The sequence below is a fragment of the Dermochelys coriacea genome, chromosome 22 (genome assembly GCF_009764565.3).
Source record: "Dermochelys coriacea isolate rDerCor1 chromosome 22, rDerCor1.pri.v4, whole genome shotgun sequence".
Lineage (NCBI taxonomy): Eukaryota > Metazoa > Chordata > Testudines > Dermochelyidae > Dermochelys > Dermochelys coriacea.
In genome coordinates this window covers 1656825-1668824 of record NC_050089.1, presented here as the reverse complement: position 1 = coordinate 1668824, position 12000 = coordinate 1656825, and the positions used below count along the sequence as shown (strand labels likewise).

The 12000-nt window shown below is 59.9% G+C and overlaps 1 protein-coding gene across 3 annotated transcripts in view; it reads right to left on the bottom strand.

The window, feature by feature from the left end:
• Nucleotides 1-12000, bottom strand: part of ROBO4 (roundabout guidance receptor 4) — a 69941-nt gene that overhangs the window by 39166 nt on the left and 18775 nt on the right. For all 3 annotated transcript variants that reach the window (XR_005289942.2, XM_038380667.2, XM_043500991.1), the window contains exons 5-9: nt 10002-10140; nt 9225-9352; nt 5455-5579; nt 1610-1829; nt 735-856 (exon numbers count right to left, since the gene is read on the bottom strand). Coding sequence is in view for 2 of the 3 variants with exons in the window: in XM_038380667.2 (XP_038236595.1) it covers nt 735-856; nt 1610-1829; nt 5455-5579; nt 9225-9352; nt 10002-10140 (734 nt within the window). In the remaining variant the exon portion in view is untranslated. The remainder of the gene's footprint in view (nt 1-734; nt 857-1609; nt 1830-5454; nt 5580-9224; nt 9353-10001; nt 10141-12000) is intronic.

Below are 12000 nucleotides of genomic sequence, written 5' to 3'. Positions count from 1 at the left end.
GCCCTTGGCCCCATGGACAGCTGTGACCCCGCACTGCCCCAGGCCCCATGGATAGCTGTGACCCCCACTGCCCCAGGCCCCACAGATAACTGTGACCTAAGCCTCACAGATAACTATGACTTCCACTGCCCCAAACCCCAAGGATAGCTGTGACCCCCACCACCTTGGCCCCATGGACAGCTGTGATCCACACTGCCCCAGTCCCCATGGACAGCTGTGACCCCCACCACCCTGGCCCCATGGACAGCTATGATCCACACTGCCCCAGGTCCCACAAGAAGCCCCAGGATCTCCAAGCAAAAGCTGCTCCAAAGGCATGACTGCACAGGCATTGAGGGGGCCTCAGCTGGTGCGGCTCCTCTGCCAGGCCTCCCCCAGGTCCTCATTGCAGCTCTGCCCAGCTGGCACACGGCTCCTAGGGGCTGCTTCCAGAGCAGAGCAGAGCAGCCCCCGAGTTGCTGATCCTGTGAATGCTCCTGAGAGTGACTGAGAGCCCGTGTCACTCTGGCAGGGTGCAGCCCAGTCCGGCAGCACTCCCAGGGCACATGGCCCTGCCCCCCTGGCACCCTCCTGGTTACCTCCCCACCTTCGGAGCTGGAGCTCCCACCAGGTTCCTACGAGCTGCAGCCTGGCCAAGCCAGGCCGATTTAGCTCTTTACCCTCTGTCCCCACTGTGAGTGCCGAGCACGTCAGTGCCGTGCGGGGCCTGAGCCATCATCCCGGCGCATTCTCACCTTGTAGCCCCGGATGACGCCGTTGTCTGAGGGATGGGGAGGGGGGTCCCAGCTGATGAGCACTGTGCCATTCCCATCCTCCACTGCCCTAATGGTGACATGCTGAGGAGCTGCGCTAGGCACTGGGGACAAGAGAGAGCCACTGAAACCCGCCTTGGGCAGCCCGGGGCTGGGCTGCTCTCCAGACACGGAGCCTGGGGTCCCTAGAGCCAGGCCCCGCAGGCCGAGCACTGGACTGTGAGGGGGAGGGCAGCAGAGCTGTGATCCCTGAGGTCTCCCACCAGCACCAAGACGCCCATTGGGGCTTCAGGCAGGTATTGCTAGAGAGGCAGGGCAGGTCATGGGGCCATGCACAGTGGGGGTGACTGCAGATGAAGGTACAGAGCTGGGCTCCTGGGAAGAGAACCTGGTGCCCAGGGGTCCTGTGAGATTGTGCCTGGTGCTGCTCCTCCTCCCCCTCTTCCCTCCCTGTCCCCTCTAGCAGGACGATGACAGACCCCAGCCTTGGCACTTCCCCACACGGCCCCACACATGGGCCCTGGACGGTGCAGCCTTAGGCTGCCAGGGCACACTGGGCACCTGCCGTGCCGTTCACCCGGGGGGTGCACAGCAGCTGACTGGGCAGGTTCCCGTCGGCTGCAGCGGGATCCCCTGTCCGTGCTCCCCCTGGCGAGGCATGGGCTTTGTAAGGAGCAGCACCATGTAGAAGGGCCTGCAGGCAGCCATGCGCCAAGCCCTCAAACCCACCCAGCACATCACTCACGTACTCCCTGCCAGGCCTGCAGCCTCTCTAGGTCCCCAATGTGACCTTGCTCTGCAGAGCAAGCTGAGTCAGGCCCTGGAGCGGGAGGGACTGGGGGCACCTCAGGCTGTACCTTCCTCCGGGATCCAGAGATGTCTGATGTTGCTGTCCAGGCCATGGACTTTCCCGGCATAGGGCCGAACCTTGAACTCATACTTGTAGCCTCTCTTGAGGGCTGGGATGATGATGCTGTGCTCCCCGGGCACCTTCCGTTCAACCCAGTCCACGCTGACCGGCAGCAGGGAGCGGTACAACACAGCATGTCCCTCAGTGTGCTGGGACGGGCGGATCACCTGAAAGGTCACCGTGGTCAGTGGGGGCACGGGACAGGCCAGCAGAGATCTGCGCAACCCCCCAGCCTGCCTGTGTCCAAGTCTCCTATTGTCCTTCTGCCCAGGATGGTGCTTGCCTTGGGCAAGAGGCTTGAGGACAGGCTGCCAGAGCTGCATCAGCAGGACTATGCGTTGGGAGAAGCCAGCTCAGAGTGTGGTTGCTATGGCAGAAAATGCTGTATAAATGTTGATAGATGGGAGGGCGGGAGGACGGGCCAGTGGATGGATGAGTTGGTAGATGGGGGGATGGGGGGATGGGAGGGTCAGAGGGTGGATGGCTGGTTGGGTTGAGTGGACGGGATGAATAGATGGGTGGGAGAGTCGGTGGGTGGGTAAGCAGCTGTGGGTGGGATGGATGGGTGGTTAGATGGATGGGTGGGAGAGTCGGTGGGTGTGTAAGTAGTTGGGGGTGGGATGGATGGGTGGTTAGATGGATGGGTGGGAGAGTCGGTGGGTGGGTAAGCAGCTGTGGGTGGGATGGATGGGTGGTTAGATGGATGGGTGGGAGAGTCGGTGGGTGGGTAAGCAGCTGTGGGTGGGATGGATGGGTGGTTAGATGGATGGGTGGGAGAGTCGGTGGGTGGGTAAGTAGTTGGGGGTGGGATGGATGGGTGGTTAGATGGATGGGTGGGAGAGTCGGTGGGTGGGTAAGCAGCAGTGGGTGGGATGAATGGGTATTTAGCTAGATGGGTGGAAGAGTCGGTGGGTGGGTAAGTAGTTGGGGGTGGGATGGATGGGTAGTTAGATGGATGGGTGGGAGGGAGAGTTGGTGAGTTTGAGCACCTGGCCGATGGAGCGTGCAGGGGGTGCTCTCTACCTTGCAGTATCTGCACACAGACTGAGCGACTGACTGACATTTGCAATGGTGCCTGACTCAGTTCCCAGGTGCCTGCCACCCCGGGCAGCGCTGCTGCCAGACGTTGCGGAGCACAGGTCCAATTGTATGGGGGAACATGCCAGTGGTGAGCCCGGCGGTCTGCCTGGCCCTGCTGAGGAGGCCTTGCAGCACTTGGCTACCATCCTTCGGGCCTTGCAGCTTCTCGCTGGGGGGTCCTGTCCTTGTGCCCCTTTCACAGGCAGGAATCACAGCAGAGCCAAAGCCCCTCAGTCCTGACTGCAACCTGCCCAATGGCCTGGACGGTATTCGTGCATTACCCACGATCCCCTCCACGAGGGACGATGCTTTCAAGGCTGCTGTCCCCAGGCTGCTCTGCCAGTGGAGCTGGGGGATGCTGCCACTGCTCTCCAGCCAGCACTCCGCTCTCCTCACTGAGCCTGTCCGTGCACACTGGGAATGGTGCGGGATCCCAGCAGCACTGGGGCAGGGCAAGGTCTAGCCCAGCCAGGCTATCCAGGGGGACAGAGCTCAGTGGGACTCTGCTGGAAGGGGCTGGGTGTGGGCAGCACTTTCCCATTCACAGTCTGGGAGTGCAGGAGCAGCTCCTCATTCCCTCCTGCTCCTTCGGCACATGGTGCCGCTGGCTGTAATTCCTGGTGCCCTGGTGGGGTGCTGGGCTTGTCCTGGGTGACACGTTCCCTGGACTTCTCCTCTGCTTTTGAACTCTGGGGCCGTTCGCGGGCCAGGGATCACCGTGCTGTGCTCATGCCTGCGAGGGGGGCTGCCAGATGGGCAGAAGCAGACCATGTTGCCTGTGACTCTCTCTGCTCCCTGCCCTGTGCAAATGCACTGCAGCATGGCGAGGTGCTCGCCCTTCCAGCATGGGGTTGGCTCGGACAGGCCCTGAGCTGCTTCGGGACCGGGCAGGGCCTGGGGTGAGAACAGGCAATGGGAACACAAAGGCCGTACGTTCCCCTGGCTGCCTCAGTCCCCACATACATTAAGCATTGGGAGCCGACACAAGGAAGCCCCGTTTCCATACGAAGGCAACATGAGGATGTGAAAACATGAAGTCAGCACACCAGAGATAGACCCCGGGGGCCATCCAGACTCTGGAGATCAGCAATGAATTTGGGGGGATACAAGGAGAAGGCAGAAGGCCCCTGGTTATCCAGCACTGGGGAAGGAAAAAGGACAGAGCTCTTTACATTCATGAAGGCGGGATCCTGGCCAGGTTGGCTGAGACACTGGGAGATTGCCTTGGAGAGAAAAACTATTTCAGACAAGGGTTTGGCCAGGTACAGCTCAGCGGAGACTCTACGAAGCGGGTTATACCTTTTGGTTTTTATAGAACCATTTCTGACTCTATGATCATTACTTATGAGTAAGGCTAAGTCTTTGTCACGGCTATTTTTAGTAAAAGTCACAGACAGGTCACAGGCAATAAACAAAAATTCATGGAGCCAGTCACCTGTTCATGACTTTACTAAAAATAACCAGGGGGCAGGGCTAGGGGGGAGGAATGGAGTCCCGTGGGGGAGGCGACTGACAGGCTGAGTTCGGCTCTAGCACCACAGCGCGGGGCGTGGGGGGGCAGCCACGGTAGCCACACAGCCCATGCTCCAGAGCTGGCCGCAGCTGCGGGACAGGGGTGTGTGGCCCCAGCTGCAGCCCCCGCCAAGCCCTGGCCACAGCCGGATGGGCGTGCACAGCCCTGGAAAGGCACAAGGGGGCTGCGTGGCCCCCCGCTGCAGCCCCTGTTGGGAGTCGCAGGGCTGAGGTACACAGCCGCGGCCTCCACCAAGCCCAGGATGCCACAGGGCAAGTGCTAACAGCCCCAAGGGGGGCCCCCGGGCAGGGGCGCGTGACCCTGGCTGCAGCCCCCGGTGGACAGGGCAGGGGCGCACGGTCCCGCCTCCCCCTGAAGCATAGAAGTCACAGAGGTCCAGTAAAGTCACAGAATCCGTGACCAAATCGTAGCCCTACTTATTAGCTCTTAAATCTGGGATTTTGATCCTAAACTCATGGCTGAGTCGCTATCAGTTTGCTGTGATGTTCCAAAGGCCCTGGCCTGAGCTATAACGCCGCACCTGTGTGTACACCGCTCCCTGAGACAGCAGGCCAGCAATATCTGTGTGTCCCGTGGACACGGGCTGGGCACCACAGGGAGCACCTGAGGACGCGCGGGCTCATAGACTCTCAGGCTTGGAAGGGACCTCCGGAGGTCATCTAGTCCCACCCCCTGCTCAAAGCAGGGCCAACCCCCAATTTTTGCCCCAGATCCCTAAGTGGCCCCCTCAAGGATTGAACTCACAACCCTGGGTTTAGCAGGTCAACGCTCAAACCGCTGAGTTATGCCTCCCCCCCAATTTTGGGGGGGAAAGGATCCCTTCTTCACCTGACCAGGGACATGAACTCTGGACCCTCAGATTAAAAGTCTGATATTCTACCAAGTGAGCTAGCCAGGCAGGGTTGGTGCCTACCGCTAGCCCACACCAAGAGCGTGAGGTCTGGGAAGGCCTGTCAGCTAGGGCTTGTGGGGCCAGAGGCTGCTGGTTTCAGGGAGCTGAGCTACCGCAGGCACAGACGAGCCCACTTCATACCCCCTGGGGAGTGCCACCCCCACCACGCCCTCCCTTTCACCCCACCCATCCCGGGGCCAGGCACAGGGGCTGCCCAGGGCTCGCTGGCAGGCGCTCCAGGCCGGGGTCCGAGCGCACTTTGCACTAGCGGAGACTGCTCACTGACCTTCCAGTGCAGGTAGACGGCGGACGAGGAGGGGAGCACGGTGCTGTTGTCCAGGTACAGCTGGACGTCCATCATCTCCTGTGGGACATCCTTTGGCCACTCCCTCTGCCCAGTGTCCAGGGGGTCTAGGGGCAAGAAAGGGGCAAGCGTGGGGTTGGGGACATGGGCAACAGGAGCTCCCCGGAGCAATACCACCCACATTGAGCACCTTTAGACGTTGCTCCCTCTCCCCTCTGACAACCCCGCCTATGGGCTGTTACCATGTGCTGGCAGCCCAGACACCCAGCTAATGGACACTGCAGGGCCCCCAGCCCGAACATCTCTAACGCACAGTCCCCCCTACACCGTGGGAGGGTCTCTCTCTTGTTCAGGGCTATGTCCAGCCCATGGGGAAGGGGGGCTGTGACTCAGGGCCCCTCCCGGTCGGAGCTGTCCCATAGAGGTCAGGGCAGAGCGCCCACCAGAGGCAGAGCCGTCCCTGACCTGGGGATCCAGGCAGTTACACCGATCAGAGGAGCTGGCTCTTTTGTCTCCTGAACCAGCTGTGTATAATGGGCTGAGCATCCTGGGCCCTTGGGCACCCGGCTGCCAGGGGGGCCATCTGGAGGGCTCGGGGCTTTCCCCCATGCGGGGCTGGTCTGGTCACTGTCACAAGGTCTCTCAAAGACCTGTTGGGTTACATGGTTTCAATGGCTGCTCACTGCTAGATTGTACCTCAGCCCTGTGGCCATCGGGGAACTGGGGGGGCAGGCCCTCTCCCTGCATCCCTGAGCTGCCTGCTGGCTCTGGGAGAGGGCAGGTGCTGCTGGCCCATGACCCCCAGCAGGTGCAGGGAGACAGGCTTCACTGTACCCCTCCCACTAGGCCAGCCAGCCTGTTGTGAAAAGGAGCACTGTGTTACGGGCATATGCCAGAAGCATGGGGCTGCCCACTGAAGTGGGTTGCCGGCCTGACCCGCCTGCACTTGGCAGGCTAGAGGCAGAGCCACCATGGGAAGGCATGGTACAAACTCAGCGTGCTGAGAGTCCTGCTCTGCCCTGTGGCTCGGTGTGATGAAGCGGGACTGTTCTTAATGTTTCCTCTGAATATTGTGGGGGTGCCTCAGTTTCCCCTGGGCAGTTCTTAAGTATCTAGGGGGTGGGATAAGGGTGTATGATCATTGCAGAGCCCTAGAGGGCAGGTGTGCGCAGGGGTCTGGGCACAGAGAAGGGCCAACACCCTGTTTCCTGGCAACTGATGGCCTGGCCCTTCTGCCCTGCAAGGTGAGAGCTAAAGGGTTGGAGAACAAAGGAATCAGGTGACCCCTAGCCTGGGAAAGGGACAAAGCCCAGAGGAGGGGGGGCTGGCGACAGTTTCAGTTTGGGGCTGGCTGGGGACGAGGAATGAAGTGCAGACGTGGTTTTCTGGCTCACTGCCCCCCAAAATGGACCCAGCTGAGGGGTCCTGTTCTCTGCACCTACAAGCTCTGTTTTAGACCATGTTCCTGTCGTCTAATAAACCTTGTGGCACCTAGTCTCTAAGGTGCCACAAGTACTCTTTTTCTTTTTTGCGAATACAGACTAACACAGCTGCTATTCTGAAACCTAATAAACCTTCTGTGTTACTGGCTGGCTGAGAGTCACGTCTGACTGCGGAGTTGTGGGGCAGGACCCTCTGGTTTCCCCAGGACCCCGCCTGAGTGGACTCGCTGTGGGAAGTGCACGGAGGGGCAGAGGATGCTGAGTGGTCCGAGGTCAGACCCAGGAAGGGGGAAGCCGGGTGAGCTGTGTGTCCTGCAGACAGGCTGCTCCCGGAGAGGAGACTTCCCCAGAGTCCTGCCTGGCTTCATTGGGAGCAGGTCCAGAGCATCGCCCGCGTACTCCATGACACTGGGCACAACTCCAGCCAAGGCGAGGGCTCCCTGGCAGGGTGTGCAGGCCTGCAGGGATGGGGGGCAGGGCTGGAGGCCGGATGCCAGAGGGAACAGACATGGGAGCTCTATTTCGCTCCCTTTCCCCTCACCAGCACTCACTGGGATTTCAGCTGGCTGGGTTGCAGTCCAGGATCCCACAGCTGACAGTGGAAATACCCAGGAGGGCCTAAGCAATGGGATTTCTGGGGCCAACCCCCCTCCTGTAGCCCAGGGTGAACGTGGCCCATTAGTGAGAAGGGCTCATCTGTTATTGTCTGTGCCCCAGGCCCTAGGCAGGTCTGTGAAGCCAGGCTAATGCTCATCCAGCTCTTGGGGGCCTGCCTACCTCCAGAGCCCCCATGCCTGCCGGAGATGCAGGGAACAGCCCTCAGAAAAGGCCAGTGGTAGGGTGACCAGGTGTCTGGTTATCAACCAGAACACCCGGTCGAAAGGGGATACTGGTGGCTCCGGTCAGCACCGCTGACTGGGCCATTGACTGTCCGGTTGGCAGTGCCGTGCAGCAGGGTTAAGGCAGGCTCCCTGCTAGCTTCTGTGCCACATGGATCCCGGGAAGCAGCTGGTATGTTTGTCTCTCCTCTGACTCCTAAGCATAGGGGCAGCCAGGGGGCTCTGCACAGTGCCCCCATCACAAGCGCTGCCTCCGCAGCTCCCAATGGCTGGGAACCGTGGCCAATGGGAGCTGCAGGGGTGGCACCTGTGGACGGGGCAGTGCGCAGAGCCGCCTGGCTGTGCTTCCATGTAGAAGCCACAGGGGGGCATGCTGCTGCTTCTGGGAGCTGCTTGAGGTAAGCGCCACCCGGAGCCTGCACCCCTGCCCCCCTCCCGGGCCCCAACCCCCTGTTCCAGACCTGATCCTCCTTCCGCCCTCCAAACCCCTCGATCCCAGCCTAGAGCACCCTCCTGCACCCCAAACCCCTCATCCCCAGCCCTACCCCAGAGTCTGCACCCCCAGCTGGAGCCTTCACCCCAACCCCCTGAGCCAGCCTGGTTAAATGAGCTAGTGAGGGTGGGGAGAGTGAGCGACAGAGGGAGTGAGTGGGGGGATGGAGTGAGTGGGGGCAGGGCCTTGGAGAAGGGGCAGGGTATGGGTGGCCTTTGGAGGAGGGGTGGGGCAGGGATGGGGCAAGGGTGCTCGGTTTTGTGAGAGTAGAAAGTTGACAACCCTAGCCAGTGGGGAGACCACAGGTCCCAGGAATCGAACAGGAAGCCAGGAAGGGTGAACGGAGCCGAGCCGGGAGAGACTCTGCTGTAGCTTCAACCCCCTCCATGAAGCAAACCCTCAGAGAGGCAGAGCTGGAGGGGGCAGGGGCTGGTCCAGCCATGAAGTGATGGACCCAATCCTACACACACTCAAGCAGCTGAGTCACTTGGGCCATGTGAGGCACGCTTCCCAGGTGTGTCTGCAGGATCGGGCCCTGCCAAGGAAGAGGCAGGAGTTTCCAGCAGCCAAGGGCATTGTTTCCTGACGGAGCATCCAAGTGCTACTGTGCCCCGATCCCTGGGCTGTGGTACCGCAAGGGTAAGTAGCACAGAAAGGGGATTTCTTGGAGCTCATGTGGGCTGTTTCAGGCTGTTCAGGGCATTGGCCTGCCTCTCTCCAGATGCCCCAGCCTGTCAAGTCTTGGGGAGAAGAGGAGAGAATCGCTCCAGGGCTTCTCGGAGAGGGCCAGAGCCGATGGGGCTGATGGCTGGGTAGGGCAGGGATGTTATGTGTGCCCAGTAGCACGTGACAGCTTTCTGCCTCCCCCAGTTCCCGGGGCATAAAGGAAGCAGGGTGTGCTGGGCACTAAGGTCTCTCTGCTGCCCGTGGGCACGGACCAGTCCTGACGTGCTGTGAAGACTGCATGGAGCTGCTTACCCTGCACAGTGAGCAAGGCCTGGGCCAAGATGGTGCCCACCTGGTTCTGGGCCGTGCAGATGTACCTGCCGGAGTCAAGCGTCGTCACATAATGAATCTGCAAGGTGTTCTCCTCATCCACCTCGTACCTGGGCGTGTAAGACACAACAGCTGCTGTGAGCTGCATGGGGCAGGGACTGGCGGCCACTCAGTGTTTGTGCCAAGCCCTGTCCTGGCTGGCCCTTAGGCCCCATCATAATGCACATGACTCATAATAACAACAATAAACCATGGGAGCAGGACATAGGCAGCAGGGCTCTGGGCCCTGGGCCCCAAACACAGGGGGCTCCCAGATGTCTGGGCCCCTGGACCGGAGCCTGGGATCTTGCATTTGCAGTGCCACTGAAATATGGTTCCCTCTGCCCCATCAGAGCCAGTGGAACCGATATTCCAAGGGGTGGGAATTGCTCGTACTCATGACCAGTGGCCCCGGTAACAATACCAGGGTGTACCCCACTCTGACCACCTCCAGGAGAACGGAAACAGGTGACAGGCTGGGTTTGCCTCCATTGATCCTTCTGGGTGCTGTATCGAACAGGCACACAGTTCCCCCTCTCCCCCGTGGCCTGTGCAGTGTTTTTAAGTGAGCCTGGCATCCTCTACCTACCTTGCAGCAACGGGCTGTGGGAATTAGCCAGTGCTTGGAGTGCCTCAGTGCTGTGTATTCGGATACCAGGGAAAATGCTAGCTGAGAGGTCAGCGCCAAAGCTCAGAAGCTTCCGAATGTACACCACATACCTGCCCCAGGGCAGCTCTCCGGGCTCCTTGCGCCACCATACTTTGGGCATTGGGTCCCCCTGAACACCACAGCCCAGCTGGACGGTGCTGCCAAATTTGGCCACAATATCACTGGGTCTGCGAGTGAATGTTGGCTTTTCTGGGGAGGGAGAAGCAGAGATCTCAGTGATGCATCCCCGCCCTGCCGGGAGACGGAGCTCTGGGCTTTGAGAATTGGAGTCAGTGCCACAGGTTACAGGATCCAAACCCCACAACCTCCTGTACCCCCAGGAGGTCTCCATCCCTACCATAGTGGTCCTCAAACTTTTGAGGGTCATGCCTCCCCTTACCCCATCTGTGCCCCCTCCCCCGCAGAGCCGGGGCTGGGAGTGGCAGGGGGAAGGACATGGACAGGGGTAAGGGGGCCGAGGCTGGAGCTGCAGCTAGGGCTGGGGCTGGGAGCGGGGCCGGGAATGGAGCCGCGGCCAGGGGCTGAGGCAGAGGGCAGGGTCGGGGTAGGGCTGGGAGCAGAGCAGCAGCTGGGCCATAGTGGGGGCAGGCAGCCGGGCCCCTGGCCAGGTTCCAAGCCGTGCCAAGGCTGGGAATGGGACCACGTGCGGGGCCGGGAGCCGAGGCTATGGCTGGGGATGGGGCCAGAGCAGAGCTGGGGAGGGGGGGTGCGGGTGGAAGTTGGGTGGTGCTCCCTCCTCGCCCCCTGTGGGAACTGGCCCAGGCCCACCATGCCCACCCCATCCATGTTCCTCCATGCCACCCTAGGGTGGAGCGCCCCACAGTTTGGAGACCTCTGCCCTACCAGCATGTGCAGCCCTCAGGGAATAAGGAGAGTCAGAAAGGGGAAGGACGTGGCTCTCAACAGCCATTGCCTGTGTTGGGGGTGTTGCGATAACTGAGTCTACAAATGTATCCTTACTGTGAGCACAACTGTGAAAAGCAGAGAAAGTTCAGAAGATGCTAGAGTAACCCGTAACAACAAATGTTGAAGGGAACAGCTGCCAAAAGGAGACAGAGACTGAATGTGTCCAAACGAAAAGGCCCCTGATATAACGCTAGCACTGTCCACAGAACCCACATCTCTAACATGACCACCCCAACCTCAGCCACGCTGCTTTCCGCAATGAATGTGCCAAATCTAGGCACTAAATTTGTTAGTCTCTAAGGTGCCACAAGTCCTCCTTTTCTCTATGCACTGCAGTGAGCCTACCTCTAACCACTACCTCCCAGGGCCCTCTCAGAGCCAGGATTCCTGAGCTCCACTATTCTATTGCTGTCTAGCAAATAGTGGTGTAAGCCACTGGGAAAGTGTGTGCCAAGCCCCCCTCTAGCAGCAGGTCCACAACGCACATGGCAATTGTTGCTGTAGCTCCTAGGGTGGGGTCAGTCCCTGCTGGTGATGCATGGGTGTGCGTGTGCTACTACTGTGTGTGATAAGCTTTGGCTTTCTCGTTTAGTTCACTGAGGGAGGAGACAACCTTAAAATGGGTTTCATAGTTTAAAACACAGCCTGTCAATTATGGTGTGCCAGAATGCAGGCGTTCCCCATTTCAATCATTTCTCTCCCATTCGATTGCCTGTTGCCAGGGCAGAAGGTGTGTGTGCGGTTTGCTGGGAGAGGCCCCTGTCCATACTGCTGTTTGTAAGCTTGGAAATGGTTTCCCATGTGGCTGGGCTGGGAGGAAGTGACACAGCAACTCCGAAAGCCTGGAGAGGCTGGAGTTCAAACGGAGCCATTTCCTGGAAATCTGTAGCTAAGGCAGGAAGTCTTCTCCCGGGAAAGCAATTTGGGAGAGAAGCCAGTCCAGTGAGTCTCTAAACTATGCACTGGCTTGTGGTTCTGCATGGTTGTCACAAGAGTCCTGCTGCTTGAATTAGGCCCAAGGACTGTTTTTGGAAGCCTCTTATATTCTCCAGGACTCGGGGTGCAGGCTCCAAACCAGGAGCCATGGAGTGCCAATGGAGCAAGCCCCCAGGGAGAGACCCATGTGTTCAGAGGGGCCAGGCT